Source organism: Pleuronectes platessa, chromosome 20 (assembly GCF_947347685.1).
Source record: "Pleuronectes platessa chromosome 20, fPlePla1.1, whole genome shotgun sequence".
Classification (NCBI taxonomy): domain Eukaryota; kingdom Metazoa; phylum Chordata; class Actinopteri; order Pleuronectiformes; family Pleuronectidae; genus Pleuronectes; species Pleuronectes platessa.
In genome coordinates this window covers 8,886,894-8,907,767 of record NC_070645.1, presented here as the reverse complement: position 1 = coordinate 8,907,767, position 20,874 = coordinate 8,886,894, and the positions used below count along the sequence as shown (strand labels likewise).

Here is a 20,874-nt window from a genome sequence, read left to right as displayed (position 1 = left end):
TGGGGACAGCGCCAAAAAATATCCTGAGTTTTATTTATTCAACCTTTATTCCGTTCACCAGATGCACAGATGTTCTTCTGATCCTCTGCACATCTGGGAGAAAGAGTGAGTTAAACTGGTGTAAGCTGCAGAAGTGTTTATCATCTCAGAATTTCATGAGAAACAGTTTTCTGAATTAACAAGATTATCATTTCATTTGTCTATATAGTTGCTCTCCTGTTGATGACGGAGGATTTGAATGAAATCTTTGCAAATAGTGTAATAAAACTCTAAGGGAGCGTTTCCTCTCTGTTGTGAGGGAGGATGGAATCTAATCAAGCTGCTGCGTTTTATATTCAAATCAAACCAATTCACTTTAATCTTTGAAATTTTGCTGATAGAACTAATCTGTGGCACATTATTTAAAAAAGGATTAACAAGGATTTCACTCAGTTTTCATGAAAAACTAATTGTCGTCATAATAAATGTAAAATGTTCATGAAAACTTAAATGGAAATTCTGAGATAGTAAACTGTTCCCATAGTGATGGGTCAGCATTAGTTTTATTGTGGATGATCCTCTTCCTGTAATAAGGTCAACTGAACACTTTACTTTTTACAGGGAAGGTTAGAGAATCATCCTGAAACGTCACATAGTTGGTTGGACATCTAAACTTAAGGCTGTCTGACTCACTGTACTGTAAAACTACTACTTTGGAATCCAGCGACGCCTGGATCCTCACGACTACTGAAGCAGACGACTTCAGGTCGACTGTGGAACTTTAACACACGTCTCCTCCCGTCAGCGTTTTGAACTGAAGGTGAAGTTCCTGGACAGAAGCAGAAAGTCGAGCTCTCAGCGCTTCGTGTTCCTCAGGAGCAGAAGTCCGGTGGATGTTTGCGAACACTTGGTTTACAGACGCCTTGCATACTTGATATTTGTCATTAAAAAAAAACTGGAATAAAAAATAAGGAAGGCCTGTCTTGTTGAATCTGTTGTGTCGTGTGCTGGAAAATAGTTGAGACCGAAACAGGAGTAGGAAGAAGGAAAGTTTATTTCTTTAACAGCTTCGTGGCTTTCCTGAAACCAGAGTTGTTCTTACATCTACACACACCGTCAAGTTTTTAGCGTCTCTAACCAGAACGTACATCTCAGTTAGTTTTTTACAGATGTCACCGGCAGAAAAGTTTATAAAAATTACACCCTCGGATGAATGCAACGCTCGTATGACCAGTTTTGATGGGACTGCAGATTTACAATCGAGATGAATTGGCCGTGTGCAACACTGTACTCTGGATTATCAAAGCTCTACGTCAAACAGCACAACAAGACATTTGATGGAGGAAAAAAAATAATAAACTAGTTACACGATGACTATTTTCTATCCCCTGGTGATTGTGTCAGCATTTGTGATTAATATCATTTTAAATTAGGATGCTGTGAACGGTGCCGAGGGCGGGACAGAGGGGCCAGATGTTTGTTGCAGCTGGATCATTCAGATGACGTCAGTTTATTTAACTGTGGTCGACCGTCCCACGATTGTCTAAAGTCTATGTGAGGTCCTGTTATTGCCATATGAACAAAAGGCTAAAAAAACATGGAAAAAGTTTAAAACGATAAAATAATAGTAAAGCAGATGTTATGTTGATTCTGTAACTTTATCTGAAGTGAAAGTCAAGTTCTCGGTTTGGAAAAGTATCGGTCGCGAGGGACACAAATTCGGGTGAAGGGTCAGAACGTGGAAATGTTAAAAAGTGCATTTGGGGTCAGTTTAGCCGTGAACTGGTGAGTGGTTACTATTCTGACGGGGCAGCCTTGTGATTAATAGATTCTTTAGAGATGCTAATGCTAACCATCCATGCAGACGTTTCTCTCACTCCCTGGTTCTTTCATAAAAAACATCAATGGTGTTATCTGAATGGATTTAATCATTTATTCTCCCAACACTAACGTTTAGCTGCATTAAGGCTTTTTTCTTTTCTAAATATATATTTAAAAAAAACTAAAACAGAAAACATAACACTGTTTACTCAAATGTAGGCACCTGTAAAAAAATAAACAATAATTTTTAATACTCATTGTACAACTCTGACTGACTGAGGTGGCGTCGCTCGCCGCTTCTCGTGGCGAGCGCATCTCGCAGTCGCCGTGTCTCTGTGGCGACCGGCAGCTCATTGGCCGGCCGGCGCTCGCATCCGCCCTCAGAGGGTCTGATTGGAGGGTTGAGGCGGAGAGCCGCTGCCCTCGTAGTCCAGGGTGAGGGGCAGCGCCTGCAGGACCACCCCGACGCTCTGCGGGGTGCTAGTCTGTGTGGTGGGGGGGCTCCCGGTGGTGCTGGCCTGCACCTCGGGCTTCACTGTCTGTGGGGAGAGAGGGAGGTAGCCTTGTGCCTGGAAAATGTCCTCCTCCTCTTCGGGGTCGAGGCCCAGGCCGAGACCCCGAGGGCGGCTCACCTCCACGTGGCCGAGCCCGGGCTCCAGCTGGTTGTCGGGCCGGGACTCCAGCTCCGTCAGTCCGTTCCCGCTGAACACGTCTCCTTCCAGCTCCTCCAGCTGCTGCGCCCACGTGTCGCTCTGCAGGATGAGCTCGTCTCCCCTCGGACCGGACGACGAAGCTGCCACTGAGGAGGGCGACCTGTCTGCGACCCTCTCGGGAAGGTCGTTGACAGCAGACTCCAGTTTCCTCTCCAGCGCGGGCCTGGGTGTGGGTGGTGCTGGTGGTGTTTCACTGGGGGTGGGGGTGGTGAGGCGAACCTCTGGGGCCGGGCCCGGCCAGACGTCGCCGGCTGAGACCAACTCTCCTCCGCTGCCCTCGTCAAAGCCTCCGCCCCCGGCCCCGGAGCCCAGCTCTGGCAGGGTGGAGTCGTCGAGCGTATGGGTTCGGTTGAATTTGTTAAAAACGTGTCGCAGTGCAAACATATTATCTACATCCTTCTGATAGTTGACCCAGTCTTCTGGGCTGGGGCTGTAGTCGGGCCTACTTTCATAAAGGCTTTCGTTCAGGCTATACAGATCCTCCAGTCCCTGCCAGTTCACCTCCTCGTCCGTCAGGTTGGGCAGTTTAACCCTGTCGTCCGTCCCATATTGGCTGAGTGCTGCGGGAGAGACAGAGACAAGAGGAGGGTGAGGACCGGAGCAGACGGCTGTCTCAGAGCTGACTCACACAGCATGCAGTAATGCCCTGCTTCCGCCTCGCCGTAAAGAAGCCAGCTGCATGGGGTTTGAGGCCCCAAGCAAAACACACACACTCCCAGACACACACACACTCCCAGACACACACACTCTCTCACACATACACACACACACTTGAAAGGAGCATCAGATAAACTATGTAAACACAGCATCCACATAAAGCTCAAGCCATGAGTAGTGCAAACACATGCTGCCTTAGAGATTCACATTAAAGAGTCAGACTGAAAAGAAAAATATTTAAAGATCCATCATGACAGGCTAACACGCTAAGCTGCACAGGAAAAAACCTCAGAGCAAAGTAAACGAGAAGCCTGAGCTGAGCTGAAATGCAAAGTCGGGCAACCTGGAATAAAAAAAAGAATAAGAAACCCCCAAAAAAAGGTAAAGAACAAAACAAGATGCTGAGAAGCAAATAAAATGAAGCTGCTGACGAGCGGTGAAACCCCAGAAAAAAATAAAGTTACAGAAATTGAAAGTGCTCAGAAACAGAGGCAAACAAAAAGACAAAAGGGCTTCAGCGAAAAGCTAAAAATCTGAGTGGCTCAGTTTGACGTCTGCAAGTTAAAAACCGGGGGAAAAAAGAATCAGAGCCACGTTTGTGCAGTTTTCCCTGTAAGGGGGGGGGGGGGGGGGGGGGGGGGGGGGGACTTGTAACTACTGCAGCTACAGACGGGTGGACACAGGCTCAGGGACTCACAGGACGGGGGGGCTCGGTCTCCTCTTTGGATGCTGCTGCCGCCTGGTTAGCAGGAGCCAGAAACAGAGGTCAAAAAGGTCAGTGGGGGGGGGGGGGGGGGACTCAAGTGTCCGATCTACTACTAGCTGATGGGCGAGATGTTCATGCTAATGTGATGATGACTGTGTTTTGGCGGCATGGAGAGAGACGTTAAAAATAAAAAGCAGTTGGACGTTTTGGGAAAACCCCAAAAAGGCAAATGGTCTGGTTTCCACTGAAACGTCCAACTCCTTTCGGGTGGAATGTGATGCGTGAATGGGGGGGGGTGATGAAGTATCATGCATTGTCATTCACGTGCACTTGATGCTCAGGTTGATCTCAAGTCGATGCACATTTCGGCACCTCCCTTTCATGACGTCCTCGTTTCTATTTAGCCATGCTACGTTGACAAAAGCTGAAATCCATTTTGAAACGCCTTTTTAAAAGCTGCAGGAGCAAAAGGTGTGAAGACATTGAGCACAGGATGTTTGAGATGCTTCTCTCATGTTGGAAGAGACGGCAGATGAAGGTGAAGGCACAGACATGACAACAGTTGAAGCTGCTTGAATGAAAAAACAAAAACTTTTTGGAAACTGAGTTGTTAGCGTGTCCCCAGCATGCAGCCACAGATCAGACCGAGCGCCGGCACTCCACGGACGGATGGATGGATTAGTGGGAAGAATAATAATGAGGCAGTTCAGGGCCATGCAGGTTGTTAAAGGAAAAAAAAGCCACTGAAGATAAAATAAAATTGGATGGATACCTGTGTGGCTCATAGCTTCCTCCATCTTTACCTCCTGATCGGAAAAATAGAAGCAATCGATTGTTAATGCTTTGAATCAGGGAGATGTGGGGAGGGGAATAAAAAAAGAAGATCATTCACACTGGAGATTTCTTCATGCACGGCTGCTACTCCCTACGGAGAAATGCGATTACTGCATGATCAGAGGGAGGAGAAGGAAGAGAACAAGGAGGAGAAGAGTGTGTGATCGGAGCTGGATGGAGAGATGAGGAGCGATGGCAGTGAAGTGGTCTGTGTGACGGAGAGAGAGGCCGACTGGGTTTCCCCTCCAGAGCAAAACACACAAGGTGATAATCAGGGTCTTAAAGTGAAACACCACAAACAGATGCGGGCGACTGCTCGATCCATTTCACCCCACGGTTAAATTCTAATAATCTATTTCTCCAACCAAAACATCACTTGGTGTAACCACAACAGCAATTTCCCGGGTCCGGGGAGCTGGCGTGGCCCCGAGCGAGGGAGAGACGTTCAGCTGCTGTGTGACGTGTTGGCACGGCTCTGACAAGTCCGGCCTGCCAGCACTGAAACACAATCGGTTGTGTGAGAGCAGCTTGGCCGCCCCCCCCCGTGCTCCGCTCTCCAGCTGGTAATTACAGACATGAAGTTTTTATTCATAAACAATGCAGCCGCTTCGTGCCACACACGAACGCCCCGGCTCGGCCTCACGGCCTCAGGTCATGGAGATACTGACTTATTAACCAGCTCCATCGATCAGAGCTCTGCTGGTCCTGAAGGGAAATGATCGGGGCTGATTATAACAGCGCTGCATGTCAGGCTCCGATTGCCGTGATGACAGCCTCCTCCAAATAATCTCTCTCACACTAAGTGAGTCACAAAGAGGAAAGTGGCCAAGACGCACAACTGGAACATGGTCTCATTTTAACTGTACCGACTGCAGTGGATTTAAATCAAAACACGGGGGCTGTGGATATGCGAGGGGAGGGGGGTATGACTCCAGCAGAATGGTCCTGGACTGAGAGAGAGAAAGTCAGAGAGTGTATGCATGAGTGTGTGTGTGTGTGTGTCATCATGAGATACACATCAAACAAAACATCAACAGAGAACACACACAAGACTCGGTGATGATTTCGCCGACCTCCACCTGAAACTCCCCAAACACATGCAGCATGCAGATACAGTACGTGCAAACACACAAAGACACACAAACACACACACACACCACTGAAACCGAAACAGATTCAAAACACAGCAGAGGATTATAATGAAATCTCACAAATAAACAAACCCCCGAAATTATTATTTCATGTTCGTCTAACGCTAATTTAAATATACTCATCTTTGATTCATTGCTTGGTTCAACTTTGACCTTCACTCTAATTCCCCTTTGTGTAAGAATCTGTTTCAGTCATCGATGGTGTGATGGCTAAATCCTCTAAATCCAGTGCATGGGGACCAGTCTGTAGGTTCAATCATCTCATTGTGAACTTATTGGAGCGTTAAACAGTCTGAGGTGAGAGTTGTTTACCTGAGTCCTGTCCTTTAGGTCGAGGGTTACACTGCTTGTAGCCCTGACAGCTTCTCATCTCCATGAGCTGAGCGTGCAGCGTGTTCAGCACGTCCCGCTCCACTGAGTACACGGCGTTGGTCAGCTGTGAAACACATCAACCTTGTATCAGTGTCATGTTTGTGAGAATAATATGTTTCAACAAGAACTGCACTAATGAGCTATTTTTATAAGCAGATTTTTTACAGGAACCAATGAAAAAACAGTTTGCGAGCAGGTGGACACAGATAATAACAGCAGCTGGATCCTGACAGTAGAGCAGATGTTCACCCACCTGGTAGGGGTCACTGTTGAGGTCAAAGTACTCCAGGAAGCCGGTGGAAAACTCGCAGAACAGTGTGTTGTGGGTCTCGTTGATGGTTCTCAGGCACCAGTAGGTGTTGTTGTTGGAGCTGGTGCAGGCGCAGAATCCGCCCACTAGACGGGAACACAGAGTCCATCAGAGTCTGTGCAACTAGTAATGTCTGAACAGACCTCAGCCACTAAGAATTCCTTTGTGACAGCTAAAGAAAGAGGATGTGACGAGTGGATCGCTTGCTGTTACCGAATTTTAATTCATCTAAATTGTTGTAAGAGACGGAGAGTTGATATTAAGAATTACATCTTAAGGTAAAATGTGTTTGTGCTCTCGAACAAGGCTGGCTCCCTTTTTGGAAAACCCGGACTCTCCTCCATCAAACCATCATTTTCTCTTCCTAACAACAAAGACTGGAGCTCTACTGAGTGACTCTCCTGTGCAGTGAGGAGCCTGAAGTGAATATACATACATGACCAGAAAGGAGCGGTCTGCCAGTGGTCGTTGTTGTGCGCGAAGCATGTGAGTCCGGGCAGGCTGCAGTTGTCTCCCTTCCTCTGCCTCTTCTTCTCCTTCCTCTCCTTTTTCCGCCTCCGGATCTCGTTGTACAACTGAGCCTTCCCGTCGATTTCCTGAGCAGCCTCCCTGTGGAGCAGACGCGAGTATTAGAAACAGCGGGGACGTGAATGTGTCGTCATCCCCTGGCCTCAAAGCGGCGGAGGGTCTGGTGGGGGACTTCCAGAAGGCTTCACTGGTGCCAGGCTACGACAGTCTGTTTACTCTCATGTTTAAGCTCTTTAGAATGTCCAATTTTCTCTGGGTTGACATTACAGCCACTGTTCTCTTCTTCATCCCTGACTGAACTCAAAAGAGACACAGGGAAAAAACAAACAGCTGCTTTGTATTGACAGGATCTGTTCTCAATGTCTCCTGGTGCAAGTTGATCGCTGTGTTTGAGCGACTGACTGATTTCCCCTCTGTTGAGTCATTCCATCTTTCCATGCGCCTCGATCAATTCCAGACACACACACACACACACACACACACACACACACACACACACGATGACATGGCTCCTTCAGAAACCTGTGTGAGTTTTCGGTTCACAAACATCATGGACTTATAACAGCACACACGCACACATGCTGGACTGGTCATCTGGAATCTTTAGTGAGAAGGTCACTCGGTTGGACCTGACATGCAGGGACCATGCAGACATCCAACATCATTAAACACAATGTTCACACACGTCGATGCAGATTCCATGGTCAGTGTTAATCTACAGGTGAAGGGGTGACACTAAATGGGCGATTCGAAGGGGAAACTCACTTAAACGGATGGAGCTGATCACTCCTGCTCTTCAATCTCTCTCCCTTGTTTCTGTCTCCTTTGATATAATAGCTGTTTTTATAAACAGAGACACAGACTAAGCACCGTGGAAGAAAACTTTTTAACCGTGCAGTCCAACATCATTCGGCCTTGAAACACAGTATAAATAACTAATAAGTCAGAAGAGAGGGTATTTCTGCAGTGAACAGTAAACAACGAACCCTTTCTTTCCACAGTCACACTCGTCTGGTCGTGTCCTCTTCAGGTGGCCTCTCACTTCCCTCAGGTTTTTGATTTTGTCTTGAAGTGCCTCGATCTGGGAGAAACAAACACTTTATACTTTCTGTTGTGACAATTCCTTCACCTCTAACAGAACAAGCATTCCCAGTGGAGTGCTTTGAAAGCCACAGCCAAGGATTTGTTCTCACCTCCTGGTCCACGTAGCTCTTGTGGTCTTTCCAGGCTCGGGATGATTGGTAGATTTCTCTTTCACAATGGACACTGTCATTCATCAGAATGTAACACCTGAAAAAGACAAAGAAAAACCTGTTACACACTCTCCTTTTGACAGACGTGCAGTACAAAGGCAGGAGAGAAGTGAAGTTAGATTAAGGTTTCCGTTGAGAGAGAGACCGAGAGAGATTTCTTACTTGTGTGTGACTTTCACAGAGTGAGGGTATCCCACAGCATTCGTATCGTCGGCCAGCATCTCCTCTGATCCGTCGTCTGTCCCCAGATCAAACTCTGGTCCCTCCTCGGTGTGATGACGCTTGGAGATGACACGGCGGCGGACAGCTGACTGATCGTCCGCTTGCAGATCAATGTCATAAATCTGTCCCTCAAACTCAACAGACAGAGACCTGGTGGGCCGGGTGTGAACAAAGCGTGGCCGATACCCTATAAAAAGAAAAGAAAAAGAAAACAATCAAGTAATAAGTCCAGCAATGCTCCCATCATCACAATTTATTCTGTTTATTTTTAGTCAAACCTGGGTTCAACTTTCAGGCCATTTCTAGGGGTAGTTAAATCCCCCATTGCACTCTCTTTAAGATACACTAGAGGGCGTCAAAGCACAATCACCTTACAGTAGATACACAAGTCAACGTCCAAAGAACAAATTCCAGTAGTTGTTGCACGGATTTAGCTTTTTCCATGCATCTGATCAGCAAAAATATTTAGGACATAGACGTCAATACCGTGAAGTAAAGAATAAGCTGCACGTTGACTAAAGCAGTTTGTCCCCGGTCCGATGTTCTACCCTTGAACCGAAAGAATCCATCAAAGCTATTTATCCAAACCTGCATGACTTCAATTTAACTGCACATTTTATTAGGAAAGAACACATTTATCATGCTTTCAACACATATTCAGTGCGTCCTTTGTCCACATGTACTCACGGTGTCCAGATGAGGATGAGAACTGACGATGGGAGCGGCGTTCCGCTCTGGAGGGTTTGTAGAGCGCACCCCCGCAGTCACAGTCCCTCTCTCTGTTGTCATAACTGCTGCGAGGCCTCAGGCTGCGGGCCCTCTTCCTGGAGCCCTCTTTCGAACCACCCTTACACTTCTGGATCCTCCACTTTCCTGTAATCTCCTCCACACAGTGCCATTTCTGCAAGGAAAAATAGGGAGATCAGCTGTTTAATTTGTCGATTTCTCAGACAATTAAAACAATTAAAAGTATCCTTGACCTGATTTCCTTTAAGACCTTCCCCTTCGTTTCTTTAGCAATGAAATGATTTACTTGGCCCAGTTAATGAGTGTTGTAGATGTTAACAATATGAAAAGTGTAATCTCAGGTTTCACTGCAAAGCCTCTGGTTTTGTAGCGATTTTAGAAAACGTGAGAAAATCATTCCTCTGACAGACGCATCAGGCAAATCTCCGCCTGTGGGAAAGAGTTTCATCCAAAAGAAGCAGGAAAGACAAACCAAAACGACCACATGAGACGTATTGGGTCTGTCTGGTGTCTAGAGAACAAAGTGGAAACCCCTATCACTCTCACACGAGGTACGTCCACGCCAAGTGCGTCACCGGCGAATTTATGTAAATACATATCCACGCACTCACTTACAGCCTCCGTCTTTCTTTCTAAACACTCATTCCCACCAAGAAAAGAAAGTTGAGACTAATTGCCGTGAACAGTGCCACTGGTTAGGTTTAGTATAAATGGAAGAGACACATCTCCAGAGCGCAGGACAGATGATCAGTGGTGAATGTGGGAATGAGAGTGTAAAAACAAAAAGGGTCTGTAAGGAAAATCAGGTTTCTTTTATAAGGCTCATATAAAGATCTTACGGACCAACAGAGCTGTTAAATCAGGATCAGACAAGACACGAGGGAGTGAGAGATGTGTTGATGAAGCAATCTCCCTCTTTCCTCCACCATACCCCCTGTGAGGATTTTTAAGGCTCAACAGTTGAATCGCAGCGGCAGGACATAGATGGATGGTGAACTGAGGAGAGGAGCGGTTGGTTGGGAGTAGAAATGAACGACCATGCGAGCTGAAACCACAAGTCCCTCACACTTTTGTGTGCCCCCCCGAAAAACATGCAGTACCAGAGGTTGCTCCACGTCCCTGGTAAGTAGATCTGGCGCAGCCACAATAAACCCATGCAGCTATCGCCTGATCGATTCCAACGTACCGCAACAAAAAGACGGCAGAGGCTGAGCTCTAAAGAAATCTGCTCTGTCTGAACCAAGATGCGGTCGTATTGAAAGGACATCAAGGTTTCCAGGCTTTTCAAAAACAAAACTTCTCTCGTTCTGAATTAAATCTGTTTCAAATGTAAGGTTTGAGCTTTTATTACAGTGAAGCAGAGGTTGTTTGAATCAAGGTTATTTTCTGCGACAGGGAGGTGAGTTGGCATAGAGGAGGAAAATATACTGTTGAAAGAATATACTGCAATATACAGAATGAGTACAATGAAATAAAGAAGGGGGATCAAGCACTTGCCTGCAGTGTGTGAGCAACATTTCCCCTGTAATTGTGTAAGAAACACTCCAGTGACTTGGAGGCTGCTCACTGGGTGGCCGTGATAATCAAGCCAGAGGGGCCATTTATGACCAAATGCAGCAGCACATTATGATGTATACACTGTAAAGTAGAGAGCATCACACCAGTTGCCAGGCCTCTCAACACGTTCAGACCCATGAGTACTCGGTAGTTACGACTACATTATTACATGAGGAGTCAGCACCACACCTATCTTCAAACTCAGGCTTTTATTTTGACCTCAGCTACACACCAGTTAAGTTTCGTGGGGGTATCTTGTATGGACGTGACGCAATTGGGAACACACAAATCTCTCCACGGAAAGACTGTCCACATTTTGTCATAATCACACACACACACGCACACACACACGCACACAACGGGGGAAACAATACCAGTCCCACTGTTGCGGCTGGTAGTAATTACAGCCACAAAAAGACACAAAGCTGTACCCACGCTCTCTCACATGCATACACACAAAACAACACACACTCTGGCTGCTGAGGTCAACTCGAATTGCTCCATTGCTGTATTTAATAACTGATTGTTACAAACACACATTTATAAGACCATAAAACGGATCTGGGTTGCATTAGCGATGCCCTCAGAGACTCTGCCTGTCATTTAACGCTACCTGAAACTTGTAACAATTTGCATTGTTCTGGTCTGTCTGCTCCACTGTACCACTTGGATGTCGGTCTGCCAGAAAATTAATGGGCAAGGATGAAAGTACCAGAAGTACCAACAAATTAATGCACCACAAAAAAGTGGTAAAGACTCCAATTACAAAGTGGCTGGTGCACTGTGAATGACTACTTCACCCGCGGCGGGTTCTGCAGAACAGTTCAACAGGCAGCATGGAGGCCTCTTCAACGGTGGTACTCATTACTGTCAGGAAAGACCTGACTCCACTTTTCCACAAGTGGATATCAGGGGCACTTCTTTCTGTTCAGTTTTTTTCTTTTACACTTTTACATTGGTGCGTTTGTTTTACCTGTCCGGGCTGTTCACAGGGTGTCTGGAACTCGGCCTGCTGGCAGGTCTCTTTGACCTTCTTGTACTTGGGCAGACTGTTGGTGTGCTGAGTGGTCACCGAGTCTTCCTTCTTCCTCAGGATCTTTCTGCACGACACAAAAAAAAGAATGAGGAGGAAAGTCAACAATGATAAACATGAAGACTTGTTCAGGGATTCATTTTAGCTGTTAAACTATTAAAGTATCACTGAACTAAAACAAGCTGAATTGAAGTTTTCTTTACTTGAGGAGTATTTCCTGTTGTTTTTCAGTCTATCACAGCGCTGTGTGCTTCTCATGCTTGAAGCCAGTGAATGGATAGATTATGTAGCATCTGTGTTTGCCAGACGGTCTGGGCATAGCGCTCAGTTCCAAGCTGTTTGACCTCGGCTTGGCATTCAACTGCCCTGCCACCTTCTCCTCTGCCACCACCACCACAAGGACTGGTCGAGTCTCTGCTAAGGCTATGCCAACTAACCCCCCCCCCATCCAATCCCCTCCAGTATCCCCAACAACTCTCTGCCAACATGGCCCGGCTGCTCATGACCCACAGACAGAGAGACGGCGACAACGTAGCAAAGAACAACCTGTCCCCTTCACGAATGGGGCCGTTGCTCTGACCAACTCCTGTCTGCCACACAGTTCCAGGGGAGAGGGGCCAATGTTCACACACCGGCCTGGCAGTGGTCTCTTGTCTTTAGCCACGGGTGATTAAAGAGCTAACAGTTTCTGTCGGTGTCAGTCCCTGATGGCTGCGTTACGTAGATGATTAGATCCTCAAATAAAATAGTCAGTCCCAGCTGTCAGTCAGGATTTGGCAGGCTCGGAGGTACAGTGCTGTGAGGTCATGTGCGGAAGTTAAATCACGGAGCATATCACATGATCAGTGAGAGAACTGTCAGCTTCTGTGTGTGCGCCGCCCCATCTGTGTCTGAGTGACAGAGTGAAAGGTCTGTGGAGGCTAATCTCAGCATTAGGAGACAAGCGCACAAGCAGACAGCCCTCATAAACAGTGTGGATTAATGGCGGAATGGATTAAAAGAGCTAATGCCACGACGGGTCAGAAGTCACACTCTTTTCATTTCATACAGAGCGGCCCACGTCCAGCCCGTTCTTCTGTCGCATAAACACACGCCAGTGGGAGACTGATGTGCATGTGCGGTGGCAGAGCTGACTGGCTCTTTTCTTTTGTACTCTTGGAGTCTGCAGATGTTGAGGCAGTTGTTGGCAAATGAGCAAATAATAGGAAAGTACATGGAAGGGCCAAGTCAGCGATTTGGGGAAAAAAATAAGGATTGTGAGTAAATGATTGTGGGGGGGAAAAGGCAGTGACCTACTGTTATGTACAGTATCAATCCACATTCTGCCAACACAATGTGGTCTCAACCAGGGTAACTGTTCTGTCCACTTCCATCGCTCTCCCTGCTGCTTTCTTATTTATTTCATTTGAAACCTTTTCTCATTGGTTACCTGTGTCATGTGAACACAAGATGGATGGGATTATATCAGTCAGGTTTCTGTCAGTGTCCCCCTGGCATTAGCACAGCTTAACATGTTAAGTGAACAAAAGCAGGCTGTCAGATTGGAGGTATCATTTTCTGCAGCGTATCTGGCAGCGGATGAGAGGTTAAATAAAGAACTGACAGGGTTTGTGAGACAGACACGTACGGTATGCGATCGCGTGCACTACACAGGAAAAAAAAGTCTTGGGGAAACAGCGAAGCGTTGGCTGAAGTGTGGCTGCTGCATTCCACACTGGTTGACATGTCCTGTGAGTGGACCGTGTGTGAGCCTTCCAGCCATTCCTCAGGTAACATCATCCTGAGCCAGACTAGCTTTTGTTTATTTTGCGTGGGTCTAGCTCTGCCATGTTACTGAAATGCATCTTCCGTCTGTCGCGGCCAGCGCACAAACAGGAGGCTGAGTCAGGTTTGGGGCCCCCGATCAGAAGACCCCTTCAGAAGACAAAGACTCTGCTTGTCTGTCTTGTAAATGAGAAAATGACCTGGTTACACATGTATCAGTGCCTCTTGCGTGAACTGACATAATTTGCCAGCAGCTTAAAGCTTTACCCAACAGCCCTGGATGTTGCAACGTCTTCTACCGTCGGTGCCTTACAAGCTGGCGGGAGTCAGGAAATGTCTGTCAGCTCACAAATAATTGGGAAAGCGGCTGGGTCGCTGAACGAGCTAATATTTGGGGTTCACTGAAATGTTTTGTGAAGTTTGTGTGACACACACTGCTCTTAAATGACAAGGATGTGTTTGTGGTGTGGAAAAGAAATATAGAACTCCAGTTTACCCTCGTTCCACCAGGAATGTGTCTCTCCAGACTTTGGGTTTCCGGTTGGGTTTGAATCTGGGAAAAACAAAGCGCAAAAAAGTATTATAGAATTCATATGGCATATGCACTCACCATCAAATACAATATGTTGGACATGCAGCTAGCCAACATCATTGAAGTGGATCTGCTCTTTGCGCATTAAACGGATTGTCTCAATTCTTTCTGTCTCTCTCAGTTCCTGTGGAAATGTTTTCCAAAGAAACAATGTGTCTGACCTGAGTTGTTTTTCTCTTGTATGTAGATATAATAACAATAGCAGTTTGTGCCTTCTAATGCCTCAAGTAAAGAACATGATTCTGCATGCATATTGGGTTTTTTCCGTACACACAATTGATGATTCAAATTGCATTACGGGAATCTTCATAAGATGAACCTCAGCCAGAGTCCCTCAGCCAAGGAAAAGATGCCAAATTGCCCTGAATCCACTTTGTGCTCAGCTGGAGTCAAAGTGATCATTTGGGCAATGGACATTTGCATTCGCTCACTAACGGCCAATGAGCAGAACTGATGCAAATATCATGCCCACTGTGTAATTACTGTACAAAACATACATTACACCATGGCATACAGACCTATTGCCAGTCTTTTCCTGTTCCAGCAGCTTCAGAATGGACTTTCCATCCATGTCTGGAGGCGTGTCCAGCCCAGCGATGTGGAGAATCGTAGGAGCTAAGTCGATGTTCAGCACCAGATGAGGGTTTCTGAAAAAGAGCGTGTAACATTAAATTGGTAAAATCTTCTGAAATACGTACCAGATGTAAATAACTCGAAAAATTAAATGAATTTTCAGGAACTAAGTGAAAGAACATTAAGATCATGCGGTACAGTACACCCTTGACCTTTCACAATGTGGACAAACACTGATCATGATTTTAGTTGGTACTTACACTGCCCCTTGCTCAATATTGGGTCCTCTCAGGAAGAACGGCACACGGATGTCAAAGTCATACGGCATCGACTTGCCCTTGACCAGCCCAAACTGACCGATGTGGTAGCCATGGTCTGCTGTATAAATAATGTAAGTGTTTTCCAGTTCTCCAGTTTCCTCCAGCATCTCAAAAACCTAAAGGGTAGGGAAGATGGACAAAACAAGTATTTAAAACAGCTACTTGCCAAATAACAAACAATTAATAAACAAAAGATGAAAGCTCAGAAATAATACTTTTTAAAATATAGAATATGAACAAATAACTTGCCTTCTGCACTGAGTCATCCACAGACATGAGTGTCTGCAGCCTTTTCCTGTGGAGAAAGTTGGTGAACTCCATGTGGATGGGTCTCATGGGGCCCGTGTACTGCATGATCCAGTGTTTGTCCATATTTGGGGCATAGTTGTAGCTGGGGGTGCTAGGGAGCACAGAGGAGGGAGAGAAAAGCAAGTGTGTTAAAATATGGTTTGTATTGAGGACTGAGGAGACACATATACTGAGTGCATAATGAACATTGTGGTAAGTATATTTATGGACGTCTGTCTGCATGTGAGTTATCAGAGTAACAGCTACGAAAAGACCATTTATAACCCCCCCCCCCCCCCCCCCCCAAACACCTGTCTGCTACTTTTCACAAAGTGCTGCTCAGTAACAGGTGCCACAGTTGTCCAATGCCTTTGACACGCATCAATAGCTGCTCTGTTTGTTGAAGGAAATGTCTTAATACACAGCAGCCAGCACCTTCGCAGTTTTTCCACACCTCTGCCCGGCCATCTCTCCCCTCACACAGAGACGAGAGTCTCCTCGCCCCACTGCGCACTTGGCGCAGACAAGTCATTTGAGGGTTGGCACATGCTTAAGAAAATAATAGCCCCCAAAGTCATGTTTGCAACAACTTCTGGAGCAAAGACTCAATAAGTCATGGTCATTTAAAATGGGGAGAATAACAAGAGAGGATAAACAGCAAAAGGCAGAGGGAGAGACAGTCCTGTTTGTGGAGTTATGGCGAGAGAGGCCGTTCAACCGTCTGAGGTGCAAGCTGTAAAGTAAAGGCGGAAGGTATACCATACACTTCTGTATGAGATTGGCTTTATGCCAGCAAAATTTAAATTCAAAGCAAAAGAGTACATACATGATATACTGTAGGTATGTGTTGTGTGTAGAAAGCCTCAGAATCTTAGTCCACTTTGTAGCTGGACACGAATAGGATGTGATTTTCCCAAAAAAGTAATTAATCCTAAAACAAACTATGAACGAACAGGTCTCTACTCCTGAATAATCAGCCACTGGACAAAGTATCAATATTTACTTAATGAAGACCTGCTATGGGAGCTTTACTGCTCTGATTGAGTGAGCTGCCTTCTGCCCTCGTTTCCTCAGGCCTGTTTTGTGAGAAGGGTGAACTCTTCACCCACCTAGCCAGGCGGTCTAATAAGCCCCACAAAGGGACCTGTCTCTAGGCAATTGGCCACCAAAGTATGGGGCTCTGGGCACAAGGGAACCAGGAATGCAGGGGTCACTGGAATGAAGCCAGTGCATAGGGGAGGTCACACCTGTCACCTGTCACATACAGGTTAGCGGTTTGTGGTATATTAGCCCAGTATTACAGACGCCCAGGGCCCATTCTTCACCCCAAAATACCTCCCGACTTTTCAAAACTTAACACAGACACATCCCGCATGAGGGTTAGTGACGATCCATGAAGCAACTTGTTGAGCTATAACCAGATTGATTCCAATCCCTCCCTGCTATAGAGACCTTGAGGAGCCGCAACACCTTTACAGTGTTTAAATTAAGCGAGGCGGTGGAATACTTCTAAGAGACAGGGTGAAAACACCTACAGTAAGGAATGTTAATGACATTAACATCAAACCCTCCGCTGCTATTGTTGCTGTCAGTAGTACAGACGCTCATTTGATTTACGAGGCAGCTCCTCCTTCACTGCCACGCAGTCTCTTCCCTACTCTGTGCACTGTACATTAGATGAATATGGCATCTGCTGCAAAGATAAAGAAGCGTCTGTCCAAATAAAGCTGCAGCAACTCCATCTCAAATGGAATGTCAAAAACATGATCATTTATAAAGTAGAACTTGTCTGCACAAAATCTTCCTGTGGGAATTTGTTCCCCCCATATCTGTTATGGATGTGTGTTGTCAACAACCACCAAAACAAACGTGCTAACCACCTGTGCTACTGCAGCAACCACACCGCATATTCCACACACACTGCACCTACACAAAATCACTGGGGCAACCCCTTTTGTCACCCTCAGGCCCCAGCTCCACCCCAAGCACCCGGAGGCTCGGAGTAAAAATAGATTAATAATGCCACAAAGAGTGTTCCAAGGCACACAATGCATTCTTCTCATCCCAGGAGCCGCGGGGAAAAGCGGCTGATTGATATGGACAGGGTCAGGAAGTCCTTTGCGAAGTACACGTGAGGGGAGGGTGGACACAGCACGCAGGGATGAGAAAAACGAACTGAGGCGCTGGGAGACATGGAGGAAGAGATAAAGAGACGGACAGAAACAGAGATGTAGAGATAGAGTGACAGACATAAAGCAAACAGACAGAGGGGAATGTTAAGTGGGATGAAAAGTGAGGAAACGAAAGCACAAGGAATTCTGAACAGGAACACCAGCCTTGCAGCCTTGAACCCCCCGCCCCTGTTTCCCGTTGACAACACCCACCCCCAACCCAGTGGAGTGGTGCACCCTGGGAGCCAGTTGGAGGGTCAACCGAGAGATGGCAGGGCGCGTTGCCATGGAATGACCCAGACTATTGCAGCGCTGCCACAACTTGGCGATGTGCGTGGTGGGGGGCCAGTGCAAGCTTGGCATGAGCGGAGCGCTGCGTGGAAAAAAAAGCCACCCCCAATCTTCTCGATGCTATGTGCCCCAGCTATTCTTGGATGATAAATCATTTTGATTTCATGCTTGCTGAGACGTCAGCACCAGCAGCTTCTCAGCAACCTGTCATCACTGGGAATTTGAGGGGCGTGCGCACTGTAATAATGTTCGGTACGCCAAATCATAAAAACACAAATTGGGTGTTAAAGACAAAAAATTCATATGGCAGAAGATGAAAGCTACAAGAATGTCAACAATAAATGGAAATTATTTTCACTGTATATTTACAGGGTTTAAAGCACTACACAGTTAGGGTGTCTGTTTGAATTGGTGCAATCATGCAAGTGTGACTTACATGTGTTGAGAAGCATTCGGGAAGTGCTCCGAGTACTGAGGCGCGGAGTCTTCAGGGCCGTGAGGGGCAGCGTGACTGATGACCATCATGACAGGACGGTGAGGATACATCTTCTTGGAGATGCGGAAAAAGTTGGTGCTGTCGTTGGTGATCAGATCTGTGAAATAGTCCTGGAGGGAAGAGAAAAACCATTAGAGTTAATAAGCGCTCCTGAGGTAAACTCACATCTAGAGAAGGGTAAAAGTGAAGGTGGTGTTTAGGGAAAAATGCACAACAACACGAGCTTTGATAAAAACTCCTTCGCAGTCCATTCACCATGACATGTTGCTTTCCCCCGTCCAGTCATTTTCAAATAAATAGAGAGGGGCCAGTGGGGATATGAACTGGGGCCATTGAGTACACTACAGTACCAATCTGTCGAGTCAACAGCTGGCAGCCTGCCGGTGTGTGTGCAAGTGCGATAGTGTGCGTGCCTGAGTCTGTGTGTATGTGTATACAGTACATGGGCTGTTGCCTCATCAATGAATCTCTGCACTATTGAATGTGACACTGCTTGATGGTGAGAGGAGCCTGGCGCTCTCGAATGGTATGTTGTTATGACAGCTCCCGACCCCCTCTACTCCTCTCCGGACTATCCGTTTCCCTTCTCCTATTTAGCTTCATTTGATTTTATTACACTTTCTCTTAACAAGTCTTCTTTTCTTTCCCTCTCACTGATTCACTCTTGGAGACACAAATCAGACACAACAATCTCCAATCAGAAAATCTGAAATTTGCGTTCTGCAGATAGGGAGTACACAGGGTCAAGGACACCGGAATGAATCAAAGTGCAACCAATTGTTAAGATCATAGATTCAGGAAATGTGAAACTGTCACAACAAACAGTCTGCAGATATTTAAACAGAACTTTTATTTGAGGCGTGATGGGGTGTTTTCTTGTTTCATGTCCAGTAGATCACACCCTAAACAAAACTCATAAGTTCTTTTGCCAAGTTTCCAACAGAAGATTAACCATTCTACCTGCAGCTTTGGCATAATGCTGGTGCTGCCTGGCATACAACACAGGGATGGGTGTGCCAGGTTGAGAATGAAAGGGTAAAGGGTGATTTCCCTGAAGTGTCAGATGTGGGTTTGGCTGATTCATCCTGTCTCTATTAATAGGCTTTATAGCCAGGGCCAGCTTTAATGGCCTGGCAGCTGTACATGCCCATGGAGGCTGGTGATTGCGTGCACATGGAAAAGCGTTGCCATGTGCCCTCCAAAATCTGAGCCACTGCTGCTCAGGCCTCTGGCAGGTCAGAAGGAAGTGACAGTGTCAAGGGGAATGCCTGGGCAACAGTTGTAAAATGGTCAGGGGGGTGAAGAGTATCACTTTTCCCAGAACCATTTGGAGATGATTATTACTAAGTGGCAGTCACATTATACAAACACATTCACACGTGGCTCAATTTCCTAATGACATACTTCCATTTAAATTGGGATTCTGAAATGTTAAACCTTTATGGATTGACTGTCCATGCAGCAGGAAGCTGTGGCTTCAAATTTAAGAGATTAATTTCGGGTGCTTGATCCCTGATCAGTAGAAACATGTAGAGTCTGGCTTCCAACGCAGGCCGCCTTCTGTCTGTATGACAGTTGTCTTCTGTCATGGAATCTTAAGAAATAAAAAGTGTAGGGATCATATTCTCTAACTAAAATCGCACACAAAAGGTCTTTGACAAAGGCTTCAACCTCGATGAACTCATCCCCTGCGGATGGAAAATCTGATGGAATCTTCTAATAAAAATGACTTTGCGTGCCAGCTGCCGTCTCTATGGAATATCAGGATCTTCTCACCCTGTGTGGATGCAAAGAGAGGAGCTGTGGTTGACCCAGTGGTGGCCGGTCGACCGGTTTTGGCAATAAATAGCGAATAATGTATCCATTTGGTGTTAAACCACCATCTGCTGACCAAACCATGTCATGTAAACACCTCTGCCTCATCTTGTGGGTAACTTTACACCTCAGTTCAAGTTGGCAGAGGAGTAGCAGTTCAAACATTTGTTTGTCCATCTTTCAGGCAGGCCATCTCGAAACTTGACATGTATCCAAACTATGAACCCACCTCCCAGATTCCTCATGTCCCCTGCACTACGCTACCTGGGGAAGATACTGGCATGGAGCCGCAAAAACAAACTGACAGCTCATATAAAAACATTTGGGGAAGATTGATTACTGATGCCAACCAGCGCCACGAAAATACCACAGTGTTCATTTCCAGAGTCTGACAGTGACAGAGTGAAATTCCCCCTCCATTTTTTTTATTGTATAGCACAAACACATTCACTAACTTCGCAGTTAAAATTAAGAGGAGCAAAGTGGCAGACAGACAGAGAGAGACAGAAACACGTGCAAGGTGGTATTTATCACATGCAACATTGGCTTCTCATAAAGATGCTTTAATTTTACAGGATCTAAATGTAGAGGTAAAGCGTGTCATAATAAAGGGATGCCACAGAAAGAGGAGACGCCACCTCATGTCGGCTCATTCCCTTTAATTCTGGAATGAGAATTCCT

General features: G+C 46.2%; 1 protein-coding gene across 4 annotated transcripts in view; it reads right to left on the bottom strand.

Moving 5' to 3' along the window:
• Nucleotides 1-2,180: 2,180 nt before the first annotated feature.
• Nucleotides 2,181-20,874, bottom strand: part of sulf1 (sulfatase 1) — a 62,837-nt gene continuing 44,143 nt past the window's right edge. For 2 of the 4 annotated variants that reach the window (XM_053412852.1, XM_053412851.1), the window contains 16 exons: nucleotides 18,319-18,488; nucleotides 15,382-15,532; nucleotides 15,073-15,248; nucleotides 14,758-14,886; nucleotides 14,144-14,200; nucleotides 11,824-11,950; nucleotides 9,234-9,447; nucleotides 8,487-8,733; nucleotides 8,265-8,361; nucleotides 8,058-8,152; nucleotides 7,837-7,908; nucleotides 6,980-7,152; nucleotides 6,487-6,629; nucleotides 6,174-6,297; nucleotides 4,649-4,682; nucleotides 2,890-3,073 (listed from right to left, as the gene is read on the bottom strand). In XM_053412852.1, coding sequence (XP_053268827.1) covers nucleotides 3,040-3,073; nucleotides 4,649-4,682; nucleotides 6,174-6,297; nucleotides 6,487-6,629; nucleotides 6,980-7,152; nucleotides 7,837-7,908; nucleotides 8,058-8,152; nucleotides 8,265-8,361; nucleotides 8,487-8,733; nucleotides 9,234-9,447; nucleotides 11,824-11,950; nucleotides 14,144-14,200; nucleotides 14,758-14,886; nucleotides 15,073-15,248; nucleotides 15,382-15,532; nucleotides 18,319-18,488 — 2,043 coding nt within the window. In that variant the 3' untranslated portion in view covers nucleotides 2,890-3,039. Of the gene's footprint in view, nucleotides 3,074-4,648; nucleotides 4,683-6,173; nucleotides 6,298-6,486; nucleotides 6,630-6,979; nucleotides 7,153-7,836; nucleotides 7,909-8,057; nucleotides 8,153-8,264; nucleotides 8,362-8,486; nucleotides 8,734-9,233; nucleotides 9,448-11,823; nucleotides 11,951-14,143; nucleotides 14,201-14,757; nucleotides 14,887-15,072; nucleotides 15,249-15,381; nucleotides 15,533-18,318; nucleotides 18,489-20,874 lie in introns of all 4 variants that reach the window. The other 2 variants (XM_053412855.1, XM_053412853.1) reach the window with 2 other exon arrangements.